At 35.0% G+C, this 16,693-nt stretch overlaps 1 protein-coding gene across 1 annotated transcript in view; it reads left to right on the forward strand.

Moving 5' to 3' along the window:
- GPC5 (glypican 5) overlaps positions 1–16,693 on the forward strand; it is a 1,465,923-nt gene that overhangs the window by 735,945 nt on the left and 713,285 nt on the right. Inside the window, exon 7 of the mRNA XM_019039972.4 lies at positions 11,213–11,372. Within this exon, the coding sequence (XP_018895517.3) occupies positions 11,213–11,372 (160 nt within the window). The remainder of the gene's footprint in view (positions 1–11,212; positions 11,373–16,693) is intronic.

A 16,693-nucleotide genomic window follows, 5' to 3' on the forward strand; every position in this document is an offset into this window, starting at 1 on the left:
TTTGGCATTGTATCATGATTAAAGTCTTCCTCCCTCCCTCTCTCCCTTCTGTGCTTTTTGTTTCTTTTCTATCTTTCGATGACATCAGTCTCATGGAGATAAATGGTTAAAAGACAATGATTACAACACACAGAGTTGAGTGACACAAATCTTGTTGTAGTGTTAGAAATACATCAATACATTGGGGTCATAAAGCGAAAAGGCAAGGGAAAAAAATCTAAGTTAAGAACAGAAAATGCTGATTCCCACAGCCCATGTAGAAAATACATGTTTTTTTCTGTCAGTGGAGATAACTGAGATTAGTTAGTATTGTCAATTCTGTTCCTTCTGACTGAGCCAGGTGAGGCAAAATTTAGCAGATGAGTTGAGGGACAAAAACTATTACCTTGGCAATATAAACATTAATACTGTCTACATTGCTTACTAGGAAATGCATGCAAAATTAATACACTCTTGGTAGTATGGGTTGGCTTCACTTCTATAGAGTGTGGTTAATAGAATGCTGATTCGACAGACAATGTAGAATTGTCTAAAATTCATCTTCAATGAGTTCATGGCATATTTTGGAATTTATTCACTTGTTTACCTCAGGAACAGTAGCTGTTCAGTTTTGTTCTGTCTTTGATTTTGAAAATTAGGTTACTGTGCTCTGTAGTGTTGGGAAGATGACATGGCATAACTAGGCAAACAGCTAGGCATTTTCTCACAGTGAATTACCAGTGCCCTTACTTGTCATGATACCCACAACAGGCAAAGGCAGTTTCCTGAGGCAATCCAGGCCACGAAGAACTGTACGTTTGGGGAAAACATATCTTCAAATATATACGTGTAAATCTAAAAAGTGTTAGTTTGTATTACTTTTGTGGATATTTAAACATTCCCTATGCATATAAAGACCTAGTTAAAGAGATGAAGGCTTTTGGCATGTTCAATAAGCAACTCCTTGATGAGAAACCACACTATAAATATAATAAATAGGACTTAATAAAATTGAAAAATAATGAGATTAGTTACTGTTGAACTATTCTTGCTTAGAATGTCCCTGGATTTCAGTCATAGAAATTCACTTCTACCTGGGTCAGTTACAAGTTCTTATTTGTGATGGTTTCTGTTCCATTGGCAATTACAATTTTGATAAGTTGAATAAAATATCTTTCTAAAAGGGAGTTCTTATATTGGCAATGTATCATGATGAAAGTTTTCCTGCCTCTTTCTCTCCCTCCCACATATACATTTTCGTGTCAGTATATGTATATGTGATTTGTGCCATTTGTGTGTGTGTAGGTAAATGAAAGTGGCATCAAGAAAATCTCACATTTAAAAAAAATTGGGGTAGTATAATTCTTATGCATCGCATATTGCATAATGTTTGACTATTAAGAAATTTGCGTCACACATCTAATTATTTCATTAAACATGTTAGAGGCAATTAATTTACTTATACCCTCCATTTCCTTTTCCCCCCTCTCTGGTTCTTCTGCTGCAGGGTCATTATACATTGCTTACTCACAAAATGTCCTTGTTTTTTTCCCTTACTCCTGTCATTGATCTTCTGAATCTTTCCAGTGAACTTAACATGGATGTTTTGATAGAAAGCTCTGACATTAACTCTGGAGTTGTTTTGCAAGGCAGGTTGTTTGCTTTTTCACCAATTTTTTTCAGGTCCTTGAAGTGTTTTCATATAGATGTTTCACAAGAGCCATTTCAGAATTGAGAACATTTGGCGTGTACTCTTCCTCTTTTTGTCCCACGATTTTTCTGAGTCCTACTTGAGGTTATGTTTTCTCCCCTGTTTCAATTGTAATATTTCACTTACTCGTTAGTTTTTAGTTTGAACTCTCCTGGGAGGTCTAATGTAGAGTTTGGACAATGACACAAATTCATAATAAACCTACCCAGTCAATTTTGGTATGAGGGCTTAGAAGGTGGAACTGGCCACATTTTGAACCGGAGGTAAGGATCAGGAATGGTAATGGAGAGACATACAGGATTTTCTTATGGGAACAAGAACAAATAACCTCTGGGCAGTATTAGAGCCAAGAGAGTGATAAGCCTTTTCTAACTTCAATACTCTGTGTACAAATTCACAAGACTTTTATAAATTGCCAGACTGCATTGCATAAACCAAATGCCAACAGAGCAGTGACCTTTCAAATTACTGGCACAACAGGAGCCGAGATCAGAAAGTTCAAACTTTAAAAGCAAACACTGACAAGAAATCCGACAGAAATGACTTCGGTGTCTGGTCAACTTAACATAACATGACACATTGTAAAGCGCGTTCGGCTTTTTAGGTAGAATTGTCTATAAAGGTTTAACTGCTTTAGAAAATATAAATGTGAAGATTTGTGGTATTTGGGTTTATGTATATGGTATTTCTACATTTGAAAGAGACAGTAGAAAAGTTTGGCATAAGATTTGTAAAATATGTTTGTAATCATGCTAATGGAAGAGGTGAGAGTTGGGTGGGGTAGCGTGTAGATGGAAACATAGTTTGGGGATTGGGGAAAGGGAATTATGCTCTAAATAGTGAGGCATGTTATATAAAGTCTGTTTTATGTCTCAATTGAAATATGTTGTAGAGATAAATTTAAAATAGATCATGATGGATTTTGAATCTGATTTCTAATTTTAAAATGTTACGAGCTTTTGTTGCTTTCCTATTTCATACACATTTCTTTATGGGTTTCACTTAGTCTCCATGAAATTGCAGATGCCAATTACCTTTTAACAAAATTAAATTCACATATATTTATAATTGCATGTACCTATCCATAATTTTTTATTCTATACATGATATATTATTTAAAGATGGTTTATCAGTCACAAAATAAAAGGTATAATTTTTCTATACCTTCAGTTTTCTGGTTTGAATTTTTTCTGGCAACACTAATTTTCACCTACCTATACTCATTATAGTATAAAAGTGTACAAGTGCATATTTTACCATGTTTACATTTGAATGGGTGACTAGAGGTACATCTATGATGACTAATACTTTCTAAACACATATTTACTTCTCATATATCTGTGTAAATGATCGTAAGAGGAAGGGAAAAATAGAGATGTATCATTATGTATACTGTCTTAAAGCATATTCATCTGCTCTCATGTTTGGAGATATTTGAATATGATGAATGTTTCTCTTTCACCACTAACAGGTTGTATGTGTGAGCCAGATCTTATTGCAAGTGTTTGAAAGGCTATAGCAAATATGGGATATTGCCAGACAGTTAGTAAAAAGCAAATTGATTCTATTGAGAAATTAATTCACCAGCTGAAAGAAGTACATTTGCTTAAGAGTCATCAGATATTCTACCCACCAGACTCATCTCCAAGATAGCATCCCTAATGAGCTTCCTAAACCAACTAAACATAAGCAGGAAGCATCAGTCATCAAAACTATTTTTGGCTAATCAGCTGACTGCACAAACTGCATGGCATTGAGGAAAGGAAGCACATTCTGAAAGTTGTTTTTTTCTTCATCCTGTCCTCACTTTGTTGGTTTCTCAATTTTACGGATGCAGTGTCATGCGCAGAACCCTGTAAATGAGCATAGTTCGTTCAAGTATATAAAGTGCTTTCCCATGTATTATTATTCAGTAGAATAAAGTGAATTTAACAAGCTTAAGTGATTTGCCTAAAGGCACACAATTAATGTGTGGCTGGAATTCAAAATTGTGTCTTTTCCTCTGTTCTAATTGTTCTATGACTACGGGTGTAGTGACTGACTTTGTACCCACCATGACAGGGAATAGGTTCAAAACTTGAAACGCTGTTTATTTTATAATTAGGTAGACTCAAATGACAGAGTCAAGGCAGAGTGGGGAGCCAGTTAATGTTACTCCCATATGGGTTCTCTCCTCCAAGACAGGATTGGGGTAGCAGTGTCAGCTCCTACTGGTTATAACGATCTTAATGATAAAGTTAACTAACCATAACTGAATACTCATAATGTGCTAGCACTTTTCATAATGTATCTCAAATAATACTCACAAAACCTTCCAAATAAATATTACCTTTTTGTTGTCTTTGTTTTATTTTGTTTCATTTTGTTTGAGACAGTCTCACTCTGCTGCCCAGGCTTTAGTGCAGTGATGCAATCATGGTTCACTGCAGTGTCCAGCTCCTGGGCTTAAGCAATCCTCCCACCTCGCCTCCCAAGAAGCTGAGACGGCAGGCATGCCCTACCACTCCCAGCTCCAGATAAATATTCGTATTCCATTTACTAATGCAGAAAATGTATGGCCCAGAGAAGTAATGTTAAGTTTGTTGGGTTTTTAAGTTTTAAAAAATTATTTTATCAAACCCTAATGTAAACTATGGATTCTGGGTGATGGTGATGTGTCAGTTTAGGTTCATCAATTATAACAAATGCATCATTCTGGTGCAGGATGTTGACAGTGGGGGAAGCTGTGTGTGTGTTGGGAGTAGGGAGTCTATGGGAACTCTTCTACTTTCCACTCAATTTTGCTGTGAGCCTAAAACTACTCTAAAAAATGAAGTTTATTAATCAAGAAAATCATCTTGTATGAATATATGGGACAGCTATTCATGTATGTGGTAAAAATGAGAGATTTGTTAAAGTATGTGGCAGGAGTGTGTCTAATACGATTGATATTCATGTGTCACTTTTAAAAACTGGCTTCTTGGCCAGGCGCAGTGGCTCACACCTATAATCCCAGCACTTTGGGATGCCAAGGTGGGCAGATCACTAGGCCAAGAGATCGAAACCATCCTGGCAAAAAATGGTGAAGCCCTGTCTCTACTAAAAATACAAAAATTACCTGGGCGTGGTGGTGTGCACCTGTAGTCCCAGCTACTCGGTAGGCTGACACAGGAGAATTGCTTGAACCCGGGAGGCGGAGGTTGCAGTGAGCCGAGATCACGCCGCTGCACTCCAGACTGTGTGACAGAGCCAGACTCCATCTCAAAAAAAAAAAAAAAAATACTGGCTTCATTATCAATCTGTAGATTCATTTCATTTGTGTATGTTCGCTTAAGGGTGCATATATGGAAACCCTTTGTTGTTATTAAAGGTTTGTTGGGAAGGACTCCTCTTTGGTGGAAACTATGTCTATTTCTTGAAAGCGATTTAAGAGTAAGATGTGAAATAATAACACTTGCCCCGAGGATGGAGCAAACACAGCACAGAGCATAGGGGAGTTATTTGATGCTGTCTCTGAGGGATTGGAGGAGAGGAATATAAACAGCCTATCCCTTGAGAAAGAATAGGGGAGGACTTCCTTACCCGATATCTCAGATCATGAAGCTACAGTTCTGTCCCTGCTGTAGGGAAAAAAAAAAATAACAGACTTTTTGCAAAAATCCGTTTTTGAAAATATTCCTGTATTCCAGATTTATAATGAAGCATTTTTGTACATATTAAAAAGGGTAATTAGAACATTTTTCTCTGGTTTATAGTAACTAGGATGGCAACACAAATATATGTTGGAAGTATTTCTTGGTATGATTCTTCAACATTAAATTGTTTTAAAAACTTAGAAGTCTCCAGGTACTCAGGAATAAGGTCATTTTAAATTATTCCTTATTGGCGATAAGAAAAATAATTCGGCAAGACCACAAAACTAAATGTTTACACTGTCTCTCCTGTTTCCTGATTTTCAGGTTATTTTTTATCCCAATTTTATTTTGCTGTATAGTCATATATTTCATTTTTGAAATAAAGTATGTAATCACTTCTTAAGAACCAAGGCTATGCCTTCTCTTTTGATACGGATGTTTATCTTTCAAAATACATGTTATGGCTGGGCGCAGTGGCTCACGCCTGTAATCCCAGCACTTTGGGAGGCCGAGGTGGGTGGATCATGAGGTCAGGAGATCGAGACCATCCTGGCTAACATGGTGAAACCCCGTGTCTACTAAAAATACAAAAAATTAGCCAGGCATGGTAGCATGCACCTGCAGTCCCAGCTACTTGGGAGGCTTAGGCAGGAGAATTGCTTGAACCCGGGAGGCGGAGGTTGCAGTGAGCCAAGACTGCGCCATTGCTTTCCAGCCTGGGTGACAGAGTGAGATTCCGTCTCAAAAAAAAAAAAAAAAGTGTTATATTTAGAATATACTGAATTAATTTCATGGGATGAATAAATGAATCAGTTCATCTGCCAGTCAATAAGTGTAAAACCAAAGTTTTTCTAGAACATCAGGGTCTTTGATGATTTTCAGAGAAGAGAAAACACTATTCCATTAGATATAGAGGGCATTGAAGGCAGGGTAAGCTTAAATTATTTCCAAGTTCAAATAAATAAATCAAAATAGATGTATTTAGCGTCTACAATGTGGTAAGTACTCTAGTCATGATGGAAGGTGATGGAAAGCAGGTTGAATTCTCATCTTTATAAATTTATTACTAATCAGAAAGATATGACATGTTCAAGAAAGTGGATTAAGTGCAAGTAAACGATGCAGAGTTAAAATTAAGTGCAAGTAAACGATGCAGAGTTAAAATTATCACAGAAATATGTGCGGGATGGAAAAAAGAGGTATTTGAGTTTGAATTTGAAAATTAAGTAGATAAAATAAGAAAATGAAAGAGTGTACTCTATGTGAAGGAAAAACAGGAGTTGGAAGTTAGAAGAATGTAAAAGAAGCATAAGCAAAATTCTAGACATAAAGTCACACAATTTCTGGAAGAACAGATTGATGGTTCTGCAGTAGAAGCTGGGTAGCGGGGAGCTGTGTTTAGATACAATTTACAAGCAAAACAAAATAATACATAATATGGAACCTTGACTGCTGGGCCAAATTTGAACTTTTTTCTTGGCGTCATTTCTAAAAGCATGTCAGTGGATGTTCAGTGAGGGAAGAGGGGTAATTTTCTTAGGTACATTTAGAAATTGTGAGACTAATCTCATATAGAGAAGATTGCCTCCTGCAAAATTTCTCATGAGGGTTTAGTTCTGGGAAATTAAGAAGCGTCCATGGTATGCATTTCTCAAACATTTTTCCACATTTTATCACTCTTTCTGTGACCCATCTTTTTGGATTGATAACTCTCCTCTAGACACATGTCATGTTGGGAACCAGTGGTTTTGACAGTAAAGAATCACAGAGAGCAGTAAGGCTGAAAAATGACATGGTGAAAGTACTGATTTTAAGAAAATAATATGGTGGTAGTGGGTAGGAGAGACTAATGGCCCCTGTAATGAGGGAGCTGGGAAGATAAACTGTAATGACACACGAATAGTGGAGATGAGCAGTTTTATTTTAAGACAGAAAGTGGTAGAGTTCATCTCACTTCCAGTTGCTGCTTAGAGGTGAACTACAGAGAAAAACAAGGGTTACAGATAAGGACTTGAGTGTAATTTGTATACAGGTCAGAGCTCAATCTGTTAGGATGAATTCCAAGAAAGAGACTAAGAAGTAGGGGATTTATATTATTAATTGAAACACTTCCATGTGGATGTTGGAGGAGGCAAGAGAGAGGAAGTGAGGAGAAAGATAAGCAAACTTTTAAGAAGAAATCAGGATAGTGTAGTTAAAGAAAATTTGAATAAAGATCTTATTGTGAAAAGCCCGTTGTTTTTGTTGATTACAAATTTACTGGAAATTTCTGCAAATCAAGTTTTATTACAATATGAGAGTGAAAGTGTATATTGTGGATGTATGATAATTGAAAAGCGAGAAAATGAAAATGATCAGGCAGAGCCTCCATGCAAAGGAAAGGGAGATATTGACCCTGCAAGAGGGCTAGGGTAGTACTGGGGACTGAGAATCACGAATTGGGTGGGATCCTGGATATATCTGAATCATGCAATTATATTTCTTGCTCAGAGACTTGGAAATATAGTGAGAGGGATTATTAAGAGGTAAATAAACTGAAAAGGTTTTTCTGAGAGCTTGTTTCCAAGGGTACCATCTTCTCAGGAAGGTGGTATCTTACAGAAATGATGACCTCTCATTCTGAGAAACATGCTAGAGAATCAAAAGCTTTCAAACACAATTGCCAAGAAGTAAATGTGGCCCATTTGAGGGTTAGAGAGTGTATTCGTGTATTCATTTTCTCTTCCTGCATAGCAAATTACTACACATGTGGCAGCTCAAGACAACATCCATTTACTGCTTACTATTCCACAGATGAGAAGTCTGGGTGGGCTCACTGCTCAGGGTCTCACAAGGCTGAAAGCAGGTTGTCAGCCTAGCTTGACTCAGTTTGGGAGCTGAGGGGGAGAATCTGCTTCCAAGCTCGTCTAGGTTGTTGAGCTCAATTCCTTGCTGGCTGCAAGGCAGGTCACTCTCAGCTCCAAGAGGCCACTAGTGGTACAGTTCCTTGACATAGGACCTTTGACAGGCCCTATCACATCATCCAAGCTCACACCCTCAAGGGCAGCAGCATGGGCCCCTGCATGCAAGCTCCTCACCCTCACATCTCATGCTTGGAATGTCTCTAACTTCTGGTGATAGAGGAAACTTTGGGGGACAGTGGGAGGGATGGCATTAGGAGAAATACCTAATATAAATGACAAGTTGATGGGTGCAGCAAACGAACATGGTACATGTATAGCTATGTATCAAACCTGCACGTTGTGCACATGTACCCTAGAACTTAAAGTATAATTTTTAAAAAAGGGAAAAAAAATCATGTGGTTGCATTATTCCAAGCAGATCATCTCCCTTTTTGTAAACTCAAAATCAACTGATTAATGGCATCAGTTACATTGCAAAGTTGATTTTGTCATGTAAGTTGGTAGGCACAACTGACGTCATATTCACAGCCCCAGGGGTTAAGGTGGAAAATCTTGGTGTCCATTTTGCTGTTCTCCTTAGCACGAATAGTTAAAATATAGTTTTGTGTAGTTTTATTTCTTAAAAATTTGAGTTCATGTGCCTCAGACATTTCCTAGAATGTCACTGAAGTGATGGAGGAAAAAAATGGAGAAAACAGAATAAATGTTTTTTAAGTCCTCCATTATATTTAACAATAATTACAAATAAATGAATAATTCTGACAATATATCCAATCACTTTCAACCAAAACCAATTTCTTAAAATAGTAAGTTTGGTTTTAAAAATCAATTATCTTTCTGTTTGTGTTTTTGAGTTCATTTACCTGGCTGGATCCTCATAACATATACGTTGTTGGTGGTGTTCATGAGAGTCCATCTGTGTTCTTGCCACGATCCCAGTAAAATATTGGAATAATTCTTAGGGAAGTAAAGGGAAAATAAAGTTGATATGGGAAAATGTTGGAAAAGAATGTCGAGGTCAAAAGAAAGCAGCATATCACCAGAGAGTTTGGCTTTTGTTGTACTTGTCTGATAATACTTTGAAAAATTATAAGTCATATAATTGCATTCTTAATTCTTTCAATTAATGTGTTCTGTATATTTAAACAATATTGTACTAGAATATATAATAGAATAGATAATAATCAAAATGTATTAATGTTTAATGTGCTGGCATATTAAATATTTGCAAAGTGCTTTGCAAATGTTTTTCTCACAATATGAGCAATGGTCCAGGTGTATTATTGTCCCTATTATAGATTTGAGGAAACTGATTTATTCAGTAACTTACTCAATACCCCATGTCTCGTGGTTGGTGTATGTCAGAATCCAAGATTCACATCGAAGTATGTTGGACCTCAGAATCCAAGCCCTTTATGATTATACTAAATAGATAACAAATGGGATATTTCACAATAACAAATGATAACTGGTGTTACTTTATTTACCATTCATCATTATTTATCATTTATATAATGGTATAAAATAATACCATTTATCTTTCCCTTTTTAGATTTGACTTTTTGTGTGGTTTATTTCCTATCTGTGTTTCTTCATTGCTGTACTCTCCCTTCCCTTTACAGGGAGTAATATACACATCAGTATATTAAACACAGTAGAAAAGTTTGTCTAACTTAATATTTGCTGAGTTCACTTGATCTTGAAAGAAGACTTCTTTTTAATTTAATGCCACCTATTGACTTTTTTTTGCAAAATGCTGATAAACAAAAATAAGAATTTAAAAATTACTGTCAAATTGTTTTAGTAGTTTTGTTAGAAAATTAATGTTTCAGAATTGGTGACCTAAAATTTGTATTGTTTAATTTTAAAAGTTTGTGAATTTCACAATCCAGTTACTTAATCTAATTGTTTGTAACATGATAAACATATTTATGTTAGATATCCTGAGGCTATTTGACTCTCTGTTCTTCAGTATAAAATGCTGTCTTTGGGTTGTGTATTTAATTATTGTCTGCTAATTGATAATATTATTTGGAAAGTCACAGAAGTAACAACCCTAAGTCTTTCATAAAGCGCTGTGAAAATTTAAATGACCACTAAGTGGTCAGCAGTTGTACATTTTGTTCATAATATATTAGTACCCTCTAGTGCTCACACTTGGCCATGTGTTCTCCAAACCACGTTAGAGGGGTGAATGTAACATACTGCATTGGACTATCTTAATCAGGCTTAGTTTTAAGTGAAATATTCTATTTATAACATCACCTTTCTGAAAAGACATTCAGACATTTCCAATGTTGTTCGAAAGTATTACTGGAACTCCTGTGCTGTAGGTGAAAATGTCTATTCCATCTGTTTTGCTCATAAAAATAAATGAAATACTTGAGAATCAAGAACTGAGAAGTCATTAAATTTCTTAAATGATTTGTAGAAATGGATGTAGGACCTAAGTCTTTTGTCCCAAGGTTCAGTATGTGTCATATGCATGGACTGTGTATTTGATCCAGGAAAGTTTAAATGAAACTATAAATGTATATGTCTAAAATTCTGGATTTCTTTAGACAGAATCGTTTTCTGGAAGAGACGTACTTCTTGAGAAATACGGAGTGTGGGTTTACAAAACAGCAAAAAATTATCAGCCAATATACTACAGAGGCAGTACTAGAATTTGATTTACCATATTTAAATATTATTTGTTCAGAAACAAAGGATCCTCTAGACAAACTACCATAAGCAAAGAAGGTGTAATTTCATTTGCTTCCCAAAGAATCATCCAAACCATTGCCACAGAACTAATATATAAAGTGTAACTCTTTATAGGTGTAAGACTTTGCCCACTGTTTATTACTATTTCAGTTGTTTCATTTTTCTTAAAGACTTGACTTGGTGTCTACACCAAAAGAGTGGATCCACATAACAAAATAATTCTAAGTAAGTTTTCTGAATAGAATTCTTATGTTATTCAAATTTGCTATTAGTAAAGGCCTTTCTTTATGTACAATTAGTTGTTACAGGGTAGATCACCCAAACCTGACAAGTGGGAACTTCTTCAGCTGGGCAGTGGTGGAGGCATGGTTGAACAAGTCAGTGGGGACTGTGATGATGAAGATGGTTGCGGGGGATCAGGAAGCGGAGAAGTCAAGAGGACACTGAAGATCACAGACTGTAAGTGTATGATTCTAACACTACTTTTTTAAAAAAATGATTTTGAAATATAATTAAAGATATTGTTATGGATGTAAAGAAATAATGGCAATGAATTCAAAAACAAGCAAGAGGAATTGGAAATGGAAATGAATCTATTTTTGGTTTTTTAGGACATACATTCTTGGTGGTTTTGTTTATTTTTAACTAATGACTTCTAATAAAATGATAGTTTTCTGTGAAAAAAAACTAGTAAACAATCACCAGTTCTGAGAAGGTTTGAAAGTGGAATAACTCTTAAGGCATAATGGATACTAATTGTATGTTGATACATAACCTGAAGCCAGGATGGGTAAGTACTACGTAATAATCAAATTGTGCAGTTTAAAAAATTACGTCATTATATAAGAAAGTTTTTACTTTATTACACTTCTATCATAGTCAAATTGCATAGAAATTGGTATATGGTTATTGATCATGGAAACTAATTGGATTTAATGCTTATGAATTTCCCCTTCCAAAAAAAAACTCACTAAACATTGATTTTGATTGTATGGATTTGAAACCATTTCTGAACTCATCGCTACCACAAAGGATAGAATTTTCAAATAACAACAAAAAATTACCAAATAGATTTCCCTTCCTGATTATCACATACAAGATAAGGAATATAGGTTCTCCACACTCCATTGTTATCTGCATGCATTTGTTCATACGGGCAAAACAACAAAAGTGACCAACTGAGAAATAATGTAAACGTTGATGTACCTAGAATAGCTGGTTCCAACTATTCATGTAATCTTGATTATACCAAAGGCAGGGGTCACCTTCTGGAAAGGTGCAGTCATATGTAGAGGTTGGTCTAATAGCTTCCCTCAAAACCACACAGAGCTGCTTTGCACCTATTAGACATGCCTTTTGGTGGGAGAAGAATTCATTTACTTTATAATTCTCTCATTGTGAATTAAAAGCATGATAAATGCTTCCAAAATCAATTCCTCATTCCTTCTAAGATCTGGTTTTACAAGCCAAATATATTGCTTTAAAAAATGGAAGCCAAAAGAGGTGCAAAATTAAAAAGGCAGTTAACATAATGAAATGTTTTCTCATTAGACACAGTAATACATTTTATTTAACATGGAAAATAAATAGATGAGAATTGGTGCACTTGAGCAGCCATTGAACAAAAGGCCACAAAATTCTTAGTGCGAGCTAAATATATTCTATTCTTACAGAATGCGATAAAGATGTGTTCTTATGAGTATTAATATAGCTTACCAGATTGGTTTCTCCTTTTTTTTTCTTTGGTTAAGTGAAATATAATTAAAGATATTATTATGGATGTAAGAAAATAAAGACAATGTATTTGGGAATTAGCAAGAGAATTTGGAAATGACAATGACTTTCATTTATTTAGGGCATGCATTCTTAGTGGTTTTGTTTATTTTTGACTAGTAACTTTTGATGAAAATTATAGTTTTCTGTGAAAAAAAAATACTAGTGAATTATCACCAGTTCTGAGAATGATAAAGGTTTTATTTTATTATTTTTTAATTTCCTTAGGTTTTGGGGAAAACATGTAATGTTTGGTTACATGAGTAAGTTCTTTAGTGGTGATTTGTGAGATTTGGGTGCATCCATCATCTGAGCAGTATACGTCGTACTCAATTTGTAGTCTTTTTCTGTCACCCTCCTCCCACTGTTTCCCCCAATCCCCCAAAGTCCATTGTATCATTCTTATGCCTTTGCATCCTCATAGCTTAGGTCCCACTGTGAATGAGAAAATACAATGTTTGGTTTTCTGTTCCTGAGTTACTTCACTTGGAATAATGGTCTCCAATTTCATCTAGGTTGCTGTGAATACCATTAGTTCATTCCCTTTATGGCTGAATAGTATTCCATTATATATATATATATATATATATATATATATATATATATATATATATATATATATATATATACCACAGTTTCTTTATCCACTCATTGATTGATGGGCATTTGGGCTGATTCCATATCTTTTCATGAGAATTATAAAGGTTTGAAAGTGGAATAACTCTTAGGGCATAATAGATATAAATTGTATATTGATAAATGATGTGAAGCGAGGATGAGTAAGTACTACTAAGTCATGAAATTGTGTCATTAAAAAGATACTATGTCATTATATAAGAAAGTTTTTACTTTATTACATTTTTATCATGGTCAAATAGCAAATTATAATTTTATTATATTAGGTGAAAGAAAATGAAAAAGGGTTTTCACTAGAAACAATTTTTTTTTACTAAAAGCTAAAATATCTTCCACTGTATTTAGGAATTATAACACTTATCCATCAGGGCAATATTTAATAATCTTTCATTTTCATCCTATCTGGAGTATTTATTTGTACTATAATTGCATGGCCATCTAAATATTAGTATTTTAGAACATAAAGTTATTACAAAGTAAAGCATTTTTTTGTGTGTGAGTGTGTGTGCATATGTGTGTATAAATAGTATATTTATAGGAAGTTTTTTACTTCATGAAGTTATTTACAAGTTCAAGAACTTGTTATATATTAGTAGGTCACTCTTTTTTGTTTGTTTCACAACGGAGGTAGAGGCAGTGAAGCATATTCAACTACTAATAGTTTTCATCACAAAACTATACTTGACAAGTTGACAAAAATTTTTACTTCAAAACCTTGGTTTCAATTACTGCTGAAATGGACAGGCATGGTACAAGCAGCTACCCGTCAGAATTTGGGCGATTTAAGAGAGATGATTTTTCAGCAACTCCAGGCAAGCATTTTCTGAAAATCCACATCTGCTCTAAGTGGGTTGCCTATTATGTTTCTACGAGTTTATAGCTGTTGCCTTTCCATTTTTAATAAGTGGTTAGAAAACCACTGCGGGATAGCATGCTGAAGTAAAGAGGGACGAGGAAAGGAGCGAAGTGTAGGTCACATTTCTATTTTTATAATGCACTCTAGTATTTTGCCCGTTTTGGCCCAGTTTGAATATATTGGTAAAGCAAGTTAAGGCATAGTTTTAGATGGTCTTAATGACTTAAAAATATTGTGATCTAAAAAGTTTAACAAGGTGTCATCTGTGTTAAGAACTTGAAATGCACCACTATTTCTTCGTTACACTTTCGTTTATTCTTTGGAAAATATGACATAAATAGCACACAGTTCATTTGTTACCATAAAAAGTCTGACTAAATTTAAATTTATATATGTGTATATATCTACATATAACTATATATAGTTATGAGTATTAATACTAATATTTTATCTTTGAAATTTCATGATTCTGCCCTATTTATGCAAATGAAAAAAGTTGGTAAATATTTTGCTAATTATTACTTGAACTGATTTTCTGTGTCTGTTTTTGTTCATGTTTATATCAGATGACAGAGGGGTCTCTATATTTCAATATGCAAAGTTTTACCACCAAAATATTTGTGTACCTTTTAGGTGTCATTTTGTCTTCATCACCAATGTTATCAAATTATTTAACCATCTTACTGCTTTCTAAATAGTTTCTATTTGTAATCCCACCTATACATTATAATTAAACGATAACTAATGTTTCTCAAAGAAAGAAGCCATCTATACTATGTAATTTTCACTCTTGAGTAACTGATTTCAGTAGAATGGCTTAAAAATCCCATTAGGAAAATTTGTCAACATTTTTATTATATGTATTTGGTTCATTTACATAGATATAGATAGTTCACTAGTAACCTGGGGTTGCGGGATTGGAATGGCTTTGAACTTAAAAGTCGTCTCACCCCTTGCCTGACACCTGCCATTCTTTCACAGTAGCTAACTGATGAAGGTTCTAAACACAACTGGAAAAAATAATTCTCTTCTTTTGGCCACGCAGGATGAATCTAATATTAAAATCTATACTTCTTGAAATATCTGACTATACTTCTTAGGTCTCTAAATCTGGATAGCTTCAAATGTTGAAAAGCAGAACTACTAAAAACAACTTGTAGCAAAATTATTCTACATATAATTTTGAAAATTTGTGGTGGCATTGTTTACAATTCTTATGTGATCTTATGATTTAAATCACAATAATTACTTATAAAAAGTAAGTAATACATAATCCATGATCAAATTCATTTTGGCAAGGTGGTTCACAGTGGTAATCGAGGGAAAATGCATCTGATCACAACTAGAACCAGATACCAGACACTTTTAAAAAGTAAGGTGGGCCGGGCGCGGTGGCTCACGCCTGTAATCCCAGCACTTTGGGAGGCCGAGGCGGGCGGATCACGAGGTCAGGAGATCGAGACCATCCTGGCTAACACAGTGAAACCCCGTCTCCACTAAAAAATACAAAAAAAAAAATTAGCCGGGCGTGGTGGCGGGCGCCTGTAGTCCCAGCTACGCGGGAGGCTGAGGCAGGAGAATGGCGTGAACCCGGGAGGCGGAGCTTGCAGTGAGCCGAGATCGCGCCACTGCACTCCAGCCTGGGCGACAGAGTGAGACTCCGTCTCAAAAAAAAAAAAAAAAAAAAAGTAAGGTGGTTTTCAATCTTTGGATTTATTTTGCTTGGCTTCTCCTCATCATTCCACATTCTAAATATTTGAGGATTCCAGCATTCAGTTCTCAAACCTTTTATCATATCTATTGACAACTAGCCCTTTTCCCACAGACTCCTTACTGAATCGTAATTATGATAATAAGGTTCCCTGCCGCTGATAGCACTATCCAGTTCATAAAGCATTTCCCAGTGTAATACCTTAGGAGGTAGGAGGTAGGCTTATTGGAACAGAAAGTATCTGACTTAAATATGATTAATTTAGAAATAGTAGGATAATACATTGCAATATTAAATTGCTAGATCTAGAATTTTTGGTTGATTAGAGTAAAATAAATAGAACTATTGTTTGTGTTGTGTTTTGGTTTTCTCACATGGTAACTTTGTATCTGCCTCTAACAAATGTATCCATGTCAGGGTACTAAGAATGACCTAGGAAAGAGAATGGTATATTCTATGCACAGAGCAAAATGAAAATTACACTTTATTAGCCTCTGAAGAATAAGGGAAGCTGATTTATTTAGTAATGCAAGATTGTAGAGTGAGCGAAAGTTCTTGGCTTCCTTATATTTATTTTCACCATAAATCACCTTCACTTCAAAAGTCTCAGGTAGGTGTGGAAGTTAAGGAGACCTTAAAAAGATGTTACTTTCTTTCCAGAACTAGGAAAACTATGTATTTATTCGTATTGTAGATACTATTTTCTAAAATGTTATATAGTCTCATTGATTTTTTTCCTATCAATATGAGTTCAAACACATATGCCTATAAGATTTGGATGCCATTATACTATATGATTATAGT

This window comes from Gorilla gorilla, chromosome 14 (genome assembly GCF_029281585.2).
Source record: "Gorilla gorilla gorilla isolate KB3781 chromosome 14, NHGRI_mGorGor1-v2.1_pri, whole genome shotgun sequence".
NCBI classification, from domain to species: Eukaryota; Metazoa; Chordata; class Mammalia; order Primates; family Hominidae; genus Gorilla; species Gorilla gorilla.